Here is a 19,050-nt window from a genome sequence, read left to right as displayed (position 1 = left end):
TGAAGATTTATCTTTTAGAAAAAAGATTGTTAAATTACAATTTGGTCCATATAGTCTTGAAAAAGAATTGCCCCTGTTTTATAATTAGGTTTAACAAAAAAATTATAAATATTTTTTTAGAAAATTTTCATACAGAAAAAATGTCAAACTATTTAAAAAATAGTAAAAAAAAAAAAAAAAAAAAAAAACAAAACACTGTTAATCAGCCTTTAGAGAAGATTAGTTTTACTATTTGTATAAATAGTTTTCTTTATTTTTTTTTTAAAAATCTGGATGAAATTTCAAAATGCTTCTGATGTGAGCTAACTATTCAATAAATAATTTTGTACCTTGATTAAATTTGATTTTTTTTTTTTTTGTGAAACTTGATGGGAAAATTAAAAGGATATTGTCCTTTTAGAAACTATTTAGGAAAGTATTGTTGTTTTCAAACTATTCGTAAAAATATTGTTGTTTTTCTAATTATTTGTAAAAATATTGTTGTTTTCAAACTATTTGTAAAAAATTGTTGTTTTTTTTAAAAAAATAAGTTGAGAGTTCAAAATTCGACTTAGATTAGATCGAACTTTGAACCCTCAACCTTGCCCTTCAATATTATTATTTTGAGTCTGTTTAATTATCGACCGAAGACCTTCCTCTATCAAAAGATCGTATTTCTAAATTTTCATAACGTCTCATGGAATTCCTTCCAAAGCTTGTTGAATAATTTTTACGGATTCTGTAATCTCAACAAGTCTGACTAAATAACGAGCTAATGAATCTCCTTCTTTTTGCCACTGAACTTCCAAATCAAATTCGTCATAACACTCATTTGATGTGTTAAAAAAAAAATATGTATTGGAAGAGAAGTAAGAAAGAGGAAGAGTAAGAGAGAGAGTGAGATTATGAGAGAGAACGAGATTTGAGAAAGAGCGAGATTTTGAGAGAGCGAGATTATGCGAGAGCGAGATAGCGAGATTTATAGAGAGCGAGAAGTATCCCGTACAAATTTTTCTTTTTTTTTCTTTTTTAATTATTACACATTCCACTTTCTTCTTTCTTTCTTCTTCTTTTTTTTTAAAAAAATTTTCCATTTTAATAAAACAATTTCTAAAAATATTTTATTATTTTATTTAAACTCTAAAAAGAATAAATTAAAAAAAAAAATATCTCATAAAAAATAAAAAATGATTATTAGCTTTTTTTCTCATTGGTCATATATATATATATATATATTTAATAAGAAAGTAAATAAAGTGAAGACAATTATGAGTGAGATCCTCCTCATGAGCGAGATCCATTTCTTTGACAAACTGTCTTCCTAGCGATACTCACGAGATTCAGTCCACATTTCTAGCAAGATCCTCAACCATTTTTTAACAAACTGTGATGCTCACGAGATTCAACCCACATTGTTAGTGAGATTCCCTTCTAGAGCGAGATCCTCATCACAAAATTAGCTTCACCCACCTATCTTCCTTGTTGAGGGTTGACGTTTCGACAACCCTAGTTTTTCTTTGTTTTTCGAGTTCTCAACGTTCGACCTCTACATTAATCGAATCCTCAACCCTCAACTTCTAGCCTTGAACTCCCAATATAACAATATTTTTCTAGTAAGTTTCAAAACAACAATATTTCTCTAATAAGTTTTGAAAACAACAATATAAATATTAAAGGTCTGAAACTTGATCACCATATATTTATTAATTAATGAATTATTGATGACTCATCTCTCCACGTAGGAAAGGTACTTTGAATCTATGATTCAAGAAATTTATTCAATTCGTAACCACTACGTGGGCGACTGCGTGTGGCCTGTGGTTAAATAGTGTCATAATAAATGCAATAATCAATGATGATAATAAACAAAAATGTAAACAGTGATTTACCGATATAAATTCTAGATATGGCTGTACTCTAAATTGACGTTTGTTTTCTCCACTATTTTCAACTCACAATTTTAATTAATTTGCATTAAAAAGGTATGACATTGTACTTTTATATTCATTTTGTCAAAATGGAATAGTATGAAAATTTAAGTTTGAATAAACCATATTTGGTCTATGAGTAATAATTTTAAAAATTAGTGTATAATATTAAAAAACAAAATCACAATTGAAAGATTTGGATATTCATAATTCTTTTTCCAAATATTGTTAGTTCTCTCTAACCGTATATATTAGCATGAAATAAACGTATTACATGTGTTACAACAAAAGTTCGAAATATCAATATCTATTCTATATAGATGCCAATTTTATGAAAATATGGTGGAAATATCGATATCAATGAAATTTCAAGAAAAAAATATAAAAATTGGTTGAAATTATTATAATTAATTGATGAAACTTCGATCGTGACTTAATTAGACTATAATTGACCATTTTTAATCACAATTTCTATAAGGCAAGACCACATTTAGATGTTTATTGTAAATGTTCGTGTAAATGTTGATGCGATAATAGAATTTTAAAAATAAATGAAAAATAATTACAAAATAATATAAAGTTTAAGAATATGTGTGGGGTGAAATGATGTAAAAATTATGAAAGTTTTGGATGGTTAAAGATACATGTTATTTTTTTGTGATTTTTCAAATTCAATATCTTTAAAGATGAAAGTTTTGGATAAAAAATAAAGTTAAAAATTGAAAAAAAATTAGGAATTAAAAAAAGTAATACACAAAAAGGAGTTAATCCTTTATCGAAAATGACATTGATGTATGAAACTATAAAATTGTGCATAATCATGACCATAAAATTGAAAAACTTGAACAAACCTAAAGTAGTTAACTTTTTTAAAAAATAAAAAATTTCTATTTCTTTTTTCAAAATGTCGAAATTTCTTGAACTTTTCTCAAAATTTCGTTGAAATAGGAAGAATTGGAATATACTTGAAATCTCAAAATGTTCTTGAAAGAAATTTCCAAATTTCATCGAAAATGGGGGAATATAAAATTTTGGAGGCCATCAAAATCTCAAAATTTCGAGATTTTGAAGGAAAATTTTAAACCATAGTTATAACTCCATGACTATATTGACAACTCAAAACATTGTTTTAAAAGTAGTTTTAGCATATTCTAAAGTGATTAAATCACTATTGTCATGTTCAAGATCATTTCAAAACATGTTTTTAACCCATCGTAATCAATTTCAATGGAAATGGAAACGGAAACGGAAGCATTTTCCAGCTTCACTTAGAAAGCTTTTGGGCCTTTTCCATCATGAATGGCCTCTGCAATAGTCTCATAACAAGCAGTACAGGGGCACATGGACAATTATTTACAAGTAGATATTTCACTGAACCACTCCCTAAATGTAGGGTCTGCACCGGAAAAATGATGTCAATTTCAGCCTATAACAATATCATTTCGATATGGTAAGCTTCGTTAAATTAGACATCGATAACCGCCGCAATATCTCGCCCATCGATGGCCATAGTTAGGTAAGGCAAGAAGTTACGGAATGGGAAATGACTGCTCGCATCTTTTCATGCGGGAGCTAAAGCTAAAGCTTCGAACCTAAATTCCTCAACTCAATATTTGGTTGGAGAAGGAAGAAACAACCATGAATTTAATCACTTTAATGAGGATAGTAACCTTGAATTCAGTTGTTCTGTTTCGGGATGTCGCCAACGCTGTTAGAGGAGCTATCTTGAAGAACTTGGGATGAAGAAAACCTACTCGAAGAACTACAATCTGTTGCACTTTTTTCTTTCCTTTGCGACTGCTTACCTTTCTTACTTCCAGAGGATGCATCCTGAAAACATACTCGATTATGTTCTTATTTGATCTACAAATATTCATGTGGGGGGTTTTGAAAGCAATAAACTCACCTGCTGTGTCGAAGATCCAGGCATCTTAAGTTCAAGGTCCGTTGCTACATCGTTGGATTCGTCACATCTTTCTGCATTACTACACCTGTGCTGATCTGATGATTTACTTCTGGAATCTTGTTTGCTAGATATATGTGAATTGGAAGCATATTGGGCAGAGGGCTGATCAAGCGGATGATTGGCTGCAGCAGTATATGGGACAAATGTGGAACAGGGGTTGGGAATAGCACCGGGATTCTGATTTCCAAAGAAGGTGAAGGGCTGCAATGATGGATGCATGGGAATCGGTCCAGGGGGAACGGGAACGGGAACTGGGTAGGAATATGGGGGCCCCATGATCACCGCAGGATCCATTGTGGCCCAGGGAAACATGACCCTCAGTCTTTGTTGATACTGAGCATTTAGATTTTCAATATCTGATTTTAGTGAAGCCTTCTCTTCTCTAAGCTCATTCTTTTCCTGGGTTAGCTGTGGAATACCAGATGAGATGAGCACACAAAAGGCCCCGAACCTTAGAAATTGAAAAATTGTAAAAGAATTAGATATCAACCTCACGTGATTCTTCAGAAAGAGCTTCATAGTCAGCCTTTAATCTATTGACTTCAGCAGTTAAATCCTTCAGCATTTGGATAGTGTCTGTAAGGATGGTAGCCTTGTCATTTTTAGGCCTATCTGGATCTGCAATAAAATGAATAGCAACGATGTCATTTCAATCTAGATACAAAAAACCCAATACGAGCCAGTCAAACAAAATAACACAGCCAGAGAAGTCCGCAGCATTATGATAAACTATAAGTGAGGCCTACAGCCTAATATGATAATTATAAGAAAAGGGAACGCCCATACATGTATTAGTTATCATTATACTGCCAAATAGAATATAGAAATGTCAAATCAAATCAGTGAATTGCATCCCACAAAGAAGGACGTTGCCAAGAGGAGCTATATGAATCAGTTGAACGAAACTTGTACCCAGGAAACATTGAGCAAGAGCAAGAACTTTCTGGATGTTCAAAATCAATGCAAGTTCTCCTTGCACTAAAAATTCATTCTCGAGATCTTGTTAGGCTCTGCAGAACACTAGAGCCCGTTGTTCTAGGTTACTAGATGCAAATAAATATAAAGGGAATCACCCAACTAAAAGTGTGTTGAGAAGCACACAATGACATAAGCCCTTTCTTGAGTAATCTTTAGGCGAAATTTTACTACAATAAAGAGGAAAGGAGGAAAAAAGAAGTCATAGGCTTCATATGACATACACTTTAACTTTACCTAATGTGTTTCCTAGCTCAAGAAAGTGTTCATTCAGTCTGTCTCTCCTCAATTTTTCACGATCTGCCTTTTGAATTTTTCTCACTGCTATTGGATCTTTTACTTCCGCATCTGTTCTTAACCTGAGGAATGCCCCCAAAAAAAAGGATGAAGAGTGAGTGAGATGAAAACCATGACTGAGACTTTAGAAAAGTGTCAAAATCCTACAACATGAAGAATGAGAGATGTCCATCAGCAAACCAATTGCTAACATGCTTGCAATTCATGTTCGTTCGATCAGTCCATGTCATTTACAAGGACTGCTTCCCTTTCCTCATTTAAATGAAACCCTTCCAAAACTATCCCTTAGTTAAATGTTGAAACAGTCAAGTTTCTGGATTCATATAGCTCATTTTGCTGGCCCAGTATCTTACTATCTTTTCAACTGACTAACATTTTTCTCCCTTTTTTTTTTAACTTATGTACTCACTTTATTTGTTTTACTTTGTAATCTACTTCAACTTTCGATAACTGCACACTTTTTTTTTTCTTGATGTTGTTTTTGAAACTTGGTAGATTCAAAAGTGTTTCTTAGAAAGGTGACAAAAAGGAAATAGTGACTCAATTCGCTTAGTTTATAGAAACAAATAAAAACTAAACGGGGCTTCTTAATGATAAATTCGAAGAATTGGAATGTCCAGCCAAGGTTGTTCTGTATCATTCCGTTCCTTAGAATTCATATTTTGAAACGCACCAATTGAATCGTGGGGTATCGTTCTCACTAATACAATACCACTGAAAAATATGAAAAGTGTCAAAATCAAACACCGTTATTCTTCAAGCAACAAGACGACAAACCGCTGAGAATTTCAACTGAGCTGGATTCAACAAGACTAGGTCAATAGAAAGAAAAACTCATCCTTACCCCAAGGAAGATCGACTATCAGAATTGCACAATACAAGATATGAAAACAAGCATTTAACTCAACCTATAAAACCATCCAAAACACTTAATTCCGGATTCAAAACAACACATAAGCTTGATACTAATCAAAATCCACAATCCAGCACAAACCTGGATTCAGTAAGCTGGTTGTTATGGTGGCGAGTCGAGGACGCAGCGAGAGGCTGAGGCTGAAGAGACGAGGAAGGAACTAAATCAGCTGGTATAATAGATTGAGAGAAATCTCCCGTCTTCCACTGTTCCATAAGGATCCCAAAAGGGTCTTTAAACAGAGTAAATCTCAGAATTGAATTCCTCTGAATCCTCCTCCAACAGAGAAAGAGGAAGATAAAGGAAAATCTGGAAAACGAAAGGGTTGAAGGCAATCTGGGATGAAAATTCAGCGCCGGAAAGATGAAATTGAGAGGTAAAGGAAAGGGGGAAAGAGGAAGAGAAATGCGCTTACGCTAACACCTCCACTATAATACGAAACGATACCACAAAATCCAGCATCAGATCGTGCACTCCACGAGCCACGACCACGAGGATGCCCCGCGCCCCAACCAATCTAGATTATAACAAAAGGGAGTTTTTCAGTGCTCCCGTTACTACTCAAATCATTTACCTTTTTCTTTTCTTTTCTTTTTTTTCTTCTAATTATGAGTATTATTATTTATGTAAATTTAGTCAACTTTCTTTAAAAAAAAAAAAATGTTTAGTCAATATTCAAAGTTCGTGTCTTCCACCTTACACGCCCAAAGTTGATATCAAGGGTGTGTTTGGGTTTATTTGAAAAAAAAAAAAAAAATTAAAAAATTCATTTTTATTTAAACACTTTTGATAAAAATTTATTAAAATATATTTAAAAATTTATTTTGAATAATTGTCCGATATCTTCGATGGCTTATTTTTTAAATTAAACACATAAAAATATATTCTAAACACTCTATATTAATAGATTTATGAAATTTTAATTTTACTCTAATTGATCTTTGAAAGATATAGAAAATCAACTAATACAGTTTTTTAATAAAATCCTAAACTGTTAAATTCTAAAAAAATATGTTGATTAAGAGGATGGCTTATTAAACATAAAATTTAAAAATTTATGTTCAACTTTAATAAGGTATGTACTAAAAATTGGGTTCTTAAAAGTAATTTTTGAAATGTTCATGAAAATTAAGCATACTCTATGTCAAATGAGAATAGAAAATTTGAATTAGATCAAGTGTATACTAACATATTCTTTTACCAGTTGAAGTTGAGTTATATTTTTGTTTGTTTTTCTTTATTCTCGGAAGAAAGAAAAGGAAATTATATTTTTGGCATTAATCATAACGTTTTTATAATTAAAAAGAGAAAAATGGACCCCAAGAAGGACAGAATCCTCGCCGCGAGAACGTTACGCGCCACGACGCAAGCCGACGTTTCCTCCTACCAACGTCGTTTTTCCATCTTCCGGTGGTCGGTTGTTCGCCGGCGCTGCAGCCGCAGACTGTTTGCCTAGCTTTTCAGGACAAATCATTATCCATCTCTGTTCAGAGAGAGGAAGATAGTTTACATTGAAATGAAAAAGCAACGAATTACAAGATGAAGATAGTTACTTACAACGTGAATGGTCTTAGGCCACGCATCGCACAGTTTGGTTCACTTCTTAAACTGCTCGATTCCTTCGATGCCGATATCATTTGCATTCAGGTCTGTTGTCCTGTCATCTTTGATTAAGTACTGTCAGTCTGGTTCAGTTTTCGTGATTTATTTATCCAATTTAGGAAACGAAACTAAGAAGGCAGGAATTGAGAGCGGATTTAATCATTGCTGATGGTTACGAATCATTTGTTTCTTGCACTCGTACCTCTGAGAAAGGTCGAACAGGCTACTCAGGTTAGCGAGTCTTTTCTGTTGAACCGCCTCAATTAGGCGTACTATGAGTTTGTTGTAACTCGATGAAATTTTGTTTATCCGATTCCTAATCTTGAGAGTTGGTTTATTGTTCAAATTGACTATCCTTTGACTATGCCTTGATTCTCTTAGATATGAAATTGAATTTAAATGTCAGTTATCTTTAGTCATCGGGCATCCTAGTGTAGATGAAAGGTTAGCCGTGTTAGGATTAGCTTATTTGCTGAAGTTCTGCAGGGGTTGCTACGTTTTGCCGTGTTAAGTCAGCATTTTCGAGTAATGAAGTAGCATTGCCAGTTCGGGCGGAGGAAGGCTTCACAGGTCTTCTAGAAAGCTCGCAGGATGGAAAAGGCACGATGGCTGTAGTTGCAGAAGGGATTGAGGAATTTTCGAAAGAGGAGCTCCTTAAATTAGACAGTGAAGGGCGCTGTATTGTCACAGATCATGGTCATTTTGGTAAGTTAATAGACTATGGTTTACTGGTCTATAAGTTTGTCATCCAAGTAGTACCTTATTGTATCGAGTGAACTTTAGTGAAACACGATTTAGGTTGCATCATTGAGTCCGCTCGTTCTTCAAGAATGCGCATGCCGACTTTTTTCTTGTGCTCACACTTCTGAAAATGCTAACAGTCTGAGTTGTTTTTTTCCCTGCTTTCCCTTTCTTTCCTAAATATGTATTTTGATGGAATTGGATTTTACTGGTTAGTTCTCTTCAACATTTATGGGCCTCGAGCTGAAAGTGATGATTCAGAAAGGGTTCTATTCAAGTTAAAATTTTTCAATGTGCTACAGGTGATTATCTTTCTGCTGTACCCTAGATGTGATATATATGAGCGTTATATAATTTTCAGGCAGCATGCATATAGAGTTTTAGTTTTTTTTACCCTTTCACTAATCTTGGATATTTCACTTGTAGAAAAGATGGGAGCATCTTCTGCATCTAGGAAAAAGGATATTTGTCGTTGGTGATCTTAACATTGCACCTACTTCAATGGATCGCTGTGATGCAGGACCAGATTTTGAGAATAATGAGTAAGAATATCTGATTTTCTAAATGTCGGCGATCTTATTCTCTTGCCTAATTTTACTTCTCTTTAACTCTTAAGCACTATAATTTGGTATGTCAACTTTATTGTGGAACATATCTGGTCTGTCTTTTAAGGTTTCGGAGATGGCTGAGATCTTTACTGGTGGCATATGGTGGCCATTTCATTGACATTTTCAGAGCAAAACATCCTGATCGGTAGGGTTGTCTTTTGGATTTGAAGTTTATGATTCCTCTTATACTGTAGGAATATGTTTATTGCCATCAATAAAATGAAAATAATTGATTCTTTCTAGTTAGGTCTGTTTGTGGTATTAGCTATTGAGATGGAATTGTTGTTTGATAATGTTATACTGCCCACCAATACAGGCATTTTGAATGAGTGACATAATAGATGATACCGTTGTGCACTTGTGCTATTATCATCGTGTCTCAAGTACCAGGGGTGGTCATTTCAATTTTGGATATTGTGATGTCTGTTAACACTTCGTTCAATTGCAGTTAATATTGTAGCATGTTGTATATGCTATCTACCTCCTTTCATCACCACCTTTCAATCTGCTCCTGTTCCTTGGTTTATGGACAGACTGGAAACAACATTTTTTACTGTGTAAATAGATTTGAGACTAATTCACTTACAATCAAATTTAGTAGTCTAATAGTTTTGTTTTTGCAGAAGAGATGCATATACATGCTGGCCTCAAAGTACAGGTGCCGAGGTATTCAATTATGGGACGAGGATCGACCATATATTGTGTGCAGGACCATGCCTACATCATGACAGCAACCTGCCAGGCCATAATATTGTAGCTTGTCATATTATGGAATGTGACATACTGTCACAGTACAAACGCTGGAAAGATGGAAATTCTTTTAGGTACACAATTAAATCAAATTGGATGTCAGGTGTTTTTTTTTCTTCACAAAATGAATGATAAAATTGATTATGAAGTCTTGGGATTACTATAGTATTATATGTAGTCACACATTTCAGCTATTTATTTTTTTGTTTGTTTGTTCACGAATTTCATCTATTGGATTCTTCTTTTTAATGTTTGATCCTGAATTTATTCTGAGAATCAATTATTTGGTTATATTTATAGCGGGTCATAATATCTCTGCTTAAAAACTTTCTTCAATTTATTTAGCCATTCTCAATGTGAAATATTGGGTCAGGGTGTCATCCAAATCCTGCTATAACATATAATACTTAAAATGATTTTAATAATAGTGTTACAGTTTTGTTGGTGTCATCATAGTATCATTAGCGAATTTCAATTTAAGACAGTTCAAGATATAATAGAGTTGTGGTAAAAAATTTTGGGAAACAGGGATATAATGGAGTTCAAGACATCTTTTCTTATGGGGTGATTACAAATTCAACCGAGAAGCTTGGATGTGTTAGGGGGTGGACAATATAGGATAAGAACTAGGGCTGGAATAAATTCTAGTGTGATTCCTTTCCTCATCGAGTTAGGTTTATATTTCTTTAAGTACGATTTCTGTAAGAATTTTCCAGCAGATTAAAACCAGGTTTTATTAGCTTTGCACAATATGACTAGGTTTATGACTCAAGTCCAAGATCCTAAATAGATTCACAAGATGCTACATTTTCTCTCTTATTTTGTTCTTTTCTGCCTGAATGATTCTGATTTTAGATACAACAGCCACCGGAACTTTCTAAAAGCTCCAGATGCTTAGACTTAACCTTGAAAAGTATTTGCATAAAATTCATAAATGCTATCCTAGACCATGTTAGTCCCTGATGATTGCTTTCAATTGAACTGTAAAAGTTTAAGCACGACCGTTTGTTAAGGTGAAGAACAATGACAATGATAATGAAATATGGCGATGATCTCAACTTCATAAAACCAAGTGCTCTGACTGTTGCTTGATGCGAAACAGGTCTTACTTCTTGCAGATGGATAACATAAATTATTTGTAGTTTCTTTTAGAAAGCTCTTTAAAAATATTCAAATTACTGCTTATGAAGTTATACGCACTGTATTTCATTTCATGTGAAGGAGGGTCCTGCAATATCACTCTGTCTGTTATATAGGTGGAAGGGAGAGCGGACTGTTAAACTAGAAGGTTCTGATCATGCACCGGTTTATGCAAGTCTACTGGAAATCCCTGATACTCCTCAACATAGTACTCCATCTTTATCTGCAAGATACAATCCCAAGATTCACGGGCTTCAGCAAACTCTTGGTAGGAAAGATTTCCTCATATTTGCTTGGTCGCTTTGTTCAGTATTGAAAAATATTTGTATGCAATGTTATATACGTGTAGGAATTGCACTTTCTCTTGACTGCACTTTTTGCACTGATGCATTATATTTACATTTTGCATGTGTATTGACATGCTTTCATCAATGATATAGCTTATTTATGTGATTATATAGATAATTTTCTTCCAAAAAGTAATGGAAGGAAAATTTATTGTGTACAACGAGTGGTTTACATTCGTTCGATATTAGAAAATCACAACTTGAAATCCATCCCTGTAGAAACTTGAACGTAGAAAAATGTGTATGATGGATCCAAAATTATATATGTAATGATTAGGCAAAATAGCCCTGGGAGTTCGAGGTCTCCCCCTTTTTCAAGTTGCTCAAAATGAGCTACAAAACATGAAATGCCAAAAGATGAAAAATAAACTCCCACCCTCAGCCTCTTAAGGCTTCTTCTCTAGCCAACTGAATCTCACTATGGCCCCACCCAATCACCCATGAGTAACAACTCTCATTCCTCACCAATTACATCATTTTCCCCATCATGTTTCTCCCTCCTATTGTTTTTGGGTATAGACCTTAGTAAATCGGGGTCTATTAGCATATCATTTGATGTAGCCTAAAGGAGATAAAAGGAGAATTCTCTCTAAGAATCAAATCAAGAAATTTTTTATTAATGAGAATGTATCCTAATACAAGGAGACTCTTTCTATTTGTAGAGAATTATAAGAGTCCCAAAAGGACAACTTAAAGAGATTAAAACTAAATTAGTAATTAAAATATAATTAATTAAAGATTAACCAAGATTAACTTGATTTTATCAAAATATCCTTATTCTATTACATCATATTCTATCTCTCCCAAAAGAAACTCGTCCTTTGAGTTTTAAAACGGAAATGAAGATAAAAATAAAAAAGTAAGCCACTCAAAAAGAAACACCTTGGAACAACCAATATCAATAACATCTAAATTTCTTGAGCTCAATTAATAGGTGAAATATTTATCTTTTCCCTGCAAATCCAATTAATAGATAGTATATTTATCTTTTCCCTGTAAATTCTTTGTAAGATCTCCAACAATAATCTTCCGGTGATATGATCCTCAATTGGTGAAAATAAATCCTTTGATAATGTGAAATCCTTATAAAAAATTTGAAAATTGTTTATCTTTAGGCGTGGGCAGAAAATGGAAGATGCAAATTCTTTATGTAATTCTTTTGGTATGCTTTGGTGACACGTGCAGGTTGGGTCAACTGGGTAATGGGTCAAATCTTTTGAATCGTGTCATACAACAGATAGGTCAATCTCATCTTCTTCCTCACATGAGTCACCTTTGCAACTTTCAATTCGACCTCTTGTATGTTGTCATCTATTCCACTCGAAAACCCAATTTTTTTAAATTTCGAACATATCATCTTCCACGTTGTTTCGTGGTCGGCTGCAATTAGGGTTTCAAACCTTTTCGAATTAGGACGGCCATGACTATTGTTTTCTTCTGCTTCTGTCGTGTCTTTGCTTTCAACGTCCCCACCATCAATTTCATTAATCGACCATTCCTCCTCGTTCGGTTCATGTTGTGCAATCTTAGAGTTAATCTCATTGATTTTTTTAACCTTGTTGTCAACAATTTCTTCAATTTTCTTTTTGTATGGTTGGTCTTCATTTTTGCAATGGATTTCTTTTCCATTCGTTTGTTGCCCGATTTCACAGCCCCATTGGATGGATTCTTGATTTTCTTGCATTAATTATCTTTTAAGTTCTTGCAAATGTTCATAAAGGTGCTCCACGTTTTGAGTCATCTCTCCCAACAAACGTTGGATTTTCTTGGTTCCCTTCTTTATTTCCTTCAATACTTGGGATTGATGTACAAATTGGGTGTTCTTGAATAAGTTTCTTCATCAAAATTGTTGTAGGACCAATTCTTGAATTTTCTCGAACTATGTTTTGAACTTTCTTGGCCATTCTTCGTAGCATGAATAGTAATTCCTATCTCAAAATGCATTAGATCTTCTATAAAATTCCATTCTTAGATGATTCTTCAAGCTTCTTCTCAATTTTCTTGAATTTAAAGGGTTCCCCCTAGTTAGGTGTGTGTTGTTTGGTAACAAGCACAACTCACGACGCTCCCTCTTGCAATCGGCGTCACCAAGAGTTTCCCGGACTTCCACCGGCGGCAATTAGTTTGGCCCAGATTGGCCGCTCTGATACCAATTTGATGTAGCCTAAAGGAGATAAAAGGAGAATTCTCTCCTAGAATCAAATCAAGAGTCTTAATTAATGAGAATGTGTTCTAATACAATGAGGCTCTCTCTATTTATAGACAATTACAAGAGTCCCAAAAGGATAACTAAAAGAGATTAAAACTAAATTAGTAATTAAAATGTAATTAATCAAGGATTAACCAAGATTAACTTGATTTTATCAAAATATCCCTATCCTATTACATCACTATTGAACATATCTATAAAACCTCTTCATTTTCTTTCAAATTGTTAAGGAAATACTATAATATGAGAAGTGGTTTCAGTGTAATTCTTCTCAATTTTAAAGTTCGACATAGAGCTTATAGTTTATTGCACTGCCAACTTCTCTGTTAGGCTTCCGGTTAAGAAAGTTTATTCTAGGAGGGGCAAGAAATGTATTTCACCCCAGACAGCCGTGGTTCAGCTATGTAGCAATGTTGGTTGAGAGGGAATGTCGTTATATTGTTGGGAATGGGTGTAAGGGGTCGTTATCTGGAATTAGTGGGAAAAGGATTGTGATAGTCTTTTGGGAGCAATGCCAGCCCTCTTGAATTGGCTGGGGTTATCTTTATTCTTCTCATTATCTTTAATTTTGTTCTAGGGAAGGATAGTCTGTAAGTCCGTTTGGAACTTGTGATCGTTGCTGTAATTTTGGAATTATCATAGTAAGGAGCATCCTTACGTGCATAATTGAATCATGTGTTTTAATCCTTGCGTGCATAACTGAATCATATGTTTTAATTGGAAGTCTGATTTGTAAGCTGTCTTCTTGCTTTGTATATTCTCATCTTGAGTCTACTGTGACCATAAACATATGCAGTGTCGATGCTTCTGAAAAGACAAGCTGCTGAAGATTCAGCACCGTGCAAAATATCAAATTCATTTTCACGTGGGAACATCATCTTAGGGAATTGTTCTCAGGGACTTAATGGATCATTTGATAATCGTGACCAATCAGGCTTTCTTCCTAATGAATCTTGCTCATCGACAAACCTAGAAGCAGAAGATTCTCTATTAAAAACAGAAGACTGTTCTGGTGGAAGTTATGCCGAGGAGGCTGCATGCAACACCTTAATTACGCATGAGTTTCTACATACGAAAGCATTACCTGAGAATGAAACTAGGAAAAGAGTTAGAAGGTGTTCCCAGATGTCATTAAAGTCGTTCTTCCAGAAAAATTCAGTTGTTAGCAACAATAATGACAGCTCTAATGCAGATTCTTCAATTAACAAAGCAGATACCTCCGAATCTAATCCTATTGAAATTCCTAGATCAAATACTCAAATTAGTGATTCAGGCCAACATTTAGAACCATGTGAGGGTCAGTCTCAGATTAATGCCTCTTCTGTAGAGAAAGAAAAGAGTGATGTTGCCTTGTTGGAGTGGCGGAGGATACAGCAGGTTATGCAGAATAGCATACCTCTTTGCAAGGGCCATAAGGAGACTTGTGTTGCTCGAGTAGTTAAGAAACAAGGTCCTAATAATGGGCGCAGATTTTATGTTTGTGCTCGTGCGGAGGTAACCCTATTATTTTCTCGGTTATGCATTTAAAGTGTTGATGAGAAGATAAATTTACCATAACAATTCAGTTTAAGATTTTTGGTTAAATAGTGCTTTAGCGTGGTATCAAAAGCAGAAAGTCCTATTTTCTAACCTAACCACGAGTTGAGCTTCTTACAGATTACCAAATCCACAAGTGAGGAGTTGTATTCAAGTATTAATAAAGATTGAATTTATAACTTGAGCTTTTGTGCATTCCCTGGTGATTTAACTCATTTAATTTTTATTGATACATGTCTTGTAGTCAAGTATTGATGAGGATTGAATTTATAATAATTCATTAACTTGAGCCTGTTGGACGTTCCCTGGTGATTTAACTCATTTAATTGTTATTGGTACATGTCTTGTAGCCAAAGTCGTAGTTGACTTAAACACCTTTGCTAACTGAAAATTTCTTTTACTTCACCAGGGTCCCGCATCTAATCCTGAAGCAAATTGTGGTTACTTTAAATGGGCGGCTTCCAAATCTCGGCATAAATGAGGATGGTAATTGCTGGTGTCATAATACATAGTTGGCCAAATTCATTCCTTATCTTCCGCTTTCCACCAGCATTCAATTCTGTGTCTCTGGATGGGTGCTGACTCGCTGACCATCAACTCTGTAAGAGTTATTGCCTTTTCCCTCTCACTTTTAGCGCCTGTATATATGAAATCCAATCATTTAGCTAGTTGGAATCAACTCCATTTAGTAACGTCACATGCATATAAAATTATCATTTATTTTTCTTAATGGCAAAATGAATGAGAAACCACTTTGTTTTTTTTTTAAAACATACGCACACCAAACCAACTTTTTGCTCAGATGGAAAAGAAAGATCACCTGAATCGTGATCCAACTAACCTGGCTTCGGAATGGTTGGTTAAAAAACGGTGATTTAACTTATCTGCAATTAGCTTAGTGATGATTATTTGTAATATGGGATCCTTCCCAAGCTCTTCGAACAAAGTTGCAGGATAGTTTGCTGATAAAAAGTGTCAAGGAAAGCTAAAAAGGTATGACAACGAACTGCTGTTTCACCATTAACCATATTGCTGAGCTTCATTTTTTAACATAATAATCCAAGCATGATTAACGACCCTTCAATGCTCTGATATTTCTTTTTATTTGCTTGTACACTTGCTGCACTAAACTAGGAACCTTTTATATATTCTGTTCAAAACCTAACTGAAGAGAAAACCTTCAAACATTCCTCCTTCCCCTCTTCACCCAACCATGAATTCAGTGGACTATCTCGGTTACAGTTACAGACGCCTGCTTAAAGATTCCTTATTCGAACATCCATTTGGAAATCGAGAAAGAATTGTTACCATATGTGCAACATCTGTCATTGCAGCTATGTTTGTAATCTCTTTGTTCATCTCCCTCTTCACCTGCTTTCGGCATCAACTGAACTCTCCTTCCTCTAAACCTCCCCCATCCACAAGTAGCAGCCAACTCACTACCATGCCTGTATATATCTATGGCGATGTGTCTTCAAGTCCTTCATCGTCTTACTGTTTTACGTCATCGTTTGAGCCCAGGAACTGTGTCATATGTTTGGCGGAGTTCAAGCATGGAGACGAGCTTCGTGTTCTGCCTAACTGCAAGCATGCATTTCATAAAGGTTGCATTGATCAGTGGCTTCTGTTGAGGTCGTTGCTTTGCCCGCTTTGCCGAGACCATACGACCGAGGAGATTGGAACAATGAGGAGACCCATTTGTTCGAATTATTGGGCCCGAAATCCGGCCTTCATATTGGCCTTTGGCCTTGGTAGTAATGTCCCATTGCCCTCTCAATTGTAATTTGGATATTGGGTAATTGCAAAACTAGCCTAATTTATCTAAACAAGAATAGCAGCTAAAAAGGTTACAACTACAAGAACTCAAAACATACAATTTAATTGATATATGGGTTAGTAAGTATTTAGAATAATTATAGTTAATTGATTTAGAATTTAATCGCTGTTATACTAAGAATATAGTCAATTGATTTTTAGGTTAATCACTGATATGTTAATATTAAGACTGCTTTTCTCCAAAAAAGAAAAAACTAATATCGAGGTTAATTAGGAGTATTATTATATCGATTTTTTTTTATTTTCACGAAATTGCTATATTTATGAATTGTCGGTACGTAAATATTTACATTAATTAAGCAGTATTTGCTGATATTTATTCTCTTTTTCGTTTTTTCTTTAAAAAAAAAGACAGAAATCTGAATATAGATTAATTTAATATTATAATTACTCAATAATTATTTATCTAAACTATGTATAAAATGAATTAGTGGGTCGACTTTGAAGAAAATTAGTGTACTTTCTTTCCCTTAAGGGAAGACTTGAGATTATTACAGGGTGAAAATCCCTATTTATAATTATTATGCTTTTGTTTTTTATAATTATTCTTATGCTTAAGTGGTAAAACAGAGTGATTTTAGAAACAATTTGCAAAAAAAAATAAGTTGTGCAAATTTAGTTTTTACAAAAGATTGAACTATAAATACAAAAATATATAGATATTTTAGTTCAGTCTTTTCTAAAGACTGAAAAGTGAAAACACTATTTTTTTTTTTTTCCTTTTAGTTGACGAGACAAATAACAAATTAGCAAATATTTTTAAAATATCCCTACACACTAAAATTGATAAAACCAAACATTACCAACTAAAATAAATCCAAAAAAATGCAAATACACTGTACTATTATGTTAATATTCTATATTGTTGCATTACACTAAATCGAATGGTGTTAAACACCCCTTTCTCGATAGCAGCTAAAACTTCTATCAAACTCCAAAACAGTCCCTAATTTAATTGAAGTCAACTCTATCACAGAAAACTAAAATTTTAACAATAACTCACAAAACAACTCTGATACTCACTTAAATATTGTTGGCCGATTACTCTGACGACCACACAACGATAATAGCGATGGTATATGGTAAATAGTAGTGAAAAAGATATAAAAAAAAAAAAGAGAGAATGAACAAAAGAGGAAGATTCATGACAGTTATCTACGCTACTTTTTACTATGGAGGTAGTCTTGACACAAACGGGAGCATCAGGCAGTCGATGAATATCCCCGAAATGGCTTAAGTTCGCAGAGGAAGAGAAGGGGCAGCTTTGTGCGGCACAGTAGAAACTTAGGTTTCTTTATTTCCCTTTAATTTCCTTTTTAAAATCTTGTTTTAAATTACAAAATCTTAATTAAATATAATTTTTTAAATATATATCTTGGGGCAGTAACCTAAAACTTAAGCTTTTTTTTTTAATGTTATTTTAACTCAACTTTTATATATATGTGAAAATTTTCTTTTCCATCTTAAATTCCAAATATCTGGATATATTTTTTATATCTCTTATAAAATAATTATCTTCTCTATTAAATTTAAGTTTCACTCTAAAAATTCGAAAACAAAAAAAAATACATTAAGTTTCCAAAATTACGAAACTTACATTCAAAATTTTGAAAATAAAAATATTTTAATTTAGTCTATTGTAAATCTAATTTATTAGATCGTAAATATCCATTAAACCCAAATTAAGTTAAAATTTGATTTTATCCAACTCATGACTTATAAAACAAGTTACAAAGACAACATCCATAATTAAAATTTGAATGGATAGAAAATAACTAACCAACTTTATATTACAATTACATTGTATGAGTAAATATATATTAATTAAATTTCATAGCTTTTTCTATTTATAGTCTAATTTTCTTTAGAATTAAATAATTTTTCTAATTTTATGTTAAAAATTAAATGTTTTTTTTTTTTTTTACAAAATTTAGAATTTAACATATTTATAAATTTAAAAGACATTTGAATCACTTAGATATAATCCTAAAATTTTAAATATAAAATATGAAATTGAACTAAATGTCTTTCCAAGAAGATGTTCTAAACGTTGTTCGTTCAAAAAAATAGATCAATTGTAAATTTGTATTTTGAGAAAAAATAGACCAAGTGCCACAAAAAAATGAAACTCGGTGTGACAGTTCACACAATGCTCAAATCAAACATTTGTACACTACCTTAGCTTAGCTTGAACTACTATTTTTTCCAAAATTGTAAATTTAT

General features: G+C 33.5%; 3 protein-coding genes across 3 annotated transcripts; 2 read left to right on the top strand and 1 right to left on the bottom strand.

Moving 5' to 3' along the window:
- Nucleotides 1–3,106: 3,106 nt before the first annotated feature.
- LOC120072846 (transcription factor bHLH121) lies at nucleotides 3,107–6,618 on the bottom strand. Its single transcript, XM_039025366.1, has 5 exons — nucleotides 6,140–6,618; nucleotides 5,086–5,207; nucleotides 4,364–4,491; nucleotides 3,814–4,281; nucleotides 3,107–3,737 (listed from the first exon to the last, which is right to left on the bottom strand). The coding sequence occupies exons 1-5, from the start codon at nucleotides 6,271–6,273 to the stop codon at nucleotides 3,585–3,587; spliced, it is 1,005 nt and encodes a 334-aa protein (XP_038881294.1). The 5' UTR covers nucleotides 6,274–6,618; the 3' UTR covers nucleotides 3,107–3,584.
- A 716-nt stretch (nucleotides 6,619–7,334) lies between these two features.
- LOC120072845 (DNA-(apurinic or apyrimidinic site) endonuclease 2) lies at nucleotides 7,335–15,683 on the top strand. The gene is made up of 10 exons (XM_039025365.1): nucleotides 7,335–7,705; nucleotides 7,780–7,891; nucleotides 8,147–8,365; nucleotides 8,618–8,703; nucleotides 8,828–8,943; nucleotides 9,074–9,154; nucleotides 9,633–9,833; nucleotides 11,016–11,167; nucleotides 14,252–14,949; nucleotides 15,401–15,683. The coding sequence occupies exons 1-10, from the start codon at nucleotides 7,598–7,600 to the stop codon at nucleotides 15,470–15,472; spliced, it is 1,845 nt and encodes a 614-aa protein (XP_038881293.1). The 5' UTR covers nucleotides 7,335–7,597; the 3' UTR covers nucleotides 15,473–15,683.
- A 147-nt stretch (nucleotides 15,684–15,830) lies between these two features.
- On the top strand, nucleotides 15,831–16,904 carry LOC120072847 (RING-H2 finger protein ATL79-like). The gene has a single exon (XM_039025367.1). It carries the CDS (start codon nucleotides 16,205–16,207, stop codon nucleotides 16,772–16,774), a length of 570 nt encoding a protein of 189 aa, XP_038881295.1. The 5' UTR covers nucleotides 15,831–16,204; the 3' UTR covers nucleotides 16,775–16,904.
- The last annotated feature ends 2,146 nt before the right edge of the window (nucleotides 16,905–19,050 follow it).

Source organism: Benincasa hispida, chromosome 3 (genome assembly GCF_009727055.1).
Source record: "Benincasa hispida cultivar B227 chromosome 3, ASM972705v1, whole genome shotgun sequence".
Classification (NCBI taxonomy): Eukaryota; Viridiplantae; Streptophyta; class Magnoliopsida; order Cucurbitales; family Cucurbitaceae; genus Benincasa; species Benincasa hispida.
Note: the sequence above shows the minus strand (reverse complement) of the source record. Positions and strands in the feature narration are given on the sequence as shown.

What these genes read in the sequence shown, in the direction of transcription:
- LOC120072847 (XM_039025367.1), top strand. Translation starts at nt 16,205, where the DNA reads ATGAATTCAGTGGACTATCTCGGTTACAGTTACAGACGCCTGCTTAAA.
- LOC120072845 (XM_039025365.1), top strand. Translation starts at nt 7,598, where the DNA reads ATGAAGATAGTTACTTACAACGTGAATGGTCTTAGGCCACGCATCGCA. An exon ending in CACAGATCATGGTCATTTTG is followed by an intron (nt 8,366 to 8,617) that starts GTAAGTTAATAG and finishes TTTACTGGTTAG; the next exon opens with TTCTCTTCAACATTTATGGG. An exon ending in AAAGATGGAAATTCTTTTAG is followed by an intron (nt 9,834 to 11,015) that starts GTACACAATTAA and finishes TCTGTTATATAG; the next exon opens with GTGGAAGGGAGAGCGGACTG.
- LOC120072846 (XM_039025366.1), bottom strand. Translation starts at nt 6,273, where the DNA reads ATGGAACAGTGGAAGACGGGAGATTTCTCTCAATCTATTATACCAGCT. An exon ending in AACCAGCTTACTGAATCCAG is followed by an intron (nt 5,208 to 6,139) that starts GTTTGTGCTGGA and finishes GGCATTCCTCAG; the next exon opens with GTTAAGAACAGATGCGGAAG. An exon ending in CTGGATCTTCGACACAGCAG is followed by an intron (nt 3,738 to 3,813) that starts GTGAGTTTATTG and finishes GTATGTTTTCAG; the next exon opens with GATGCATCCTCTGGAAGTAA.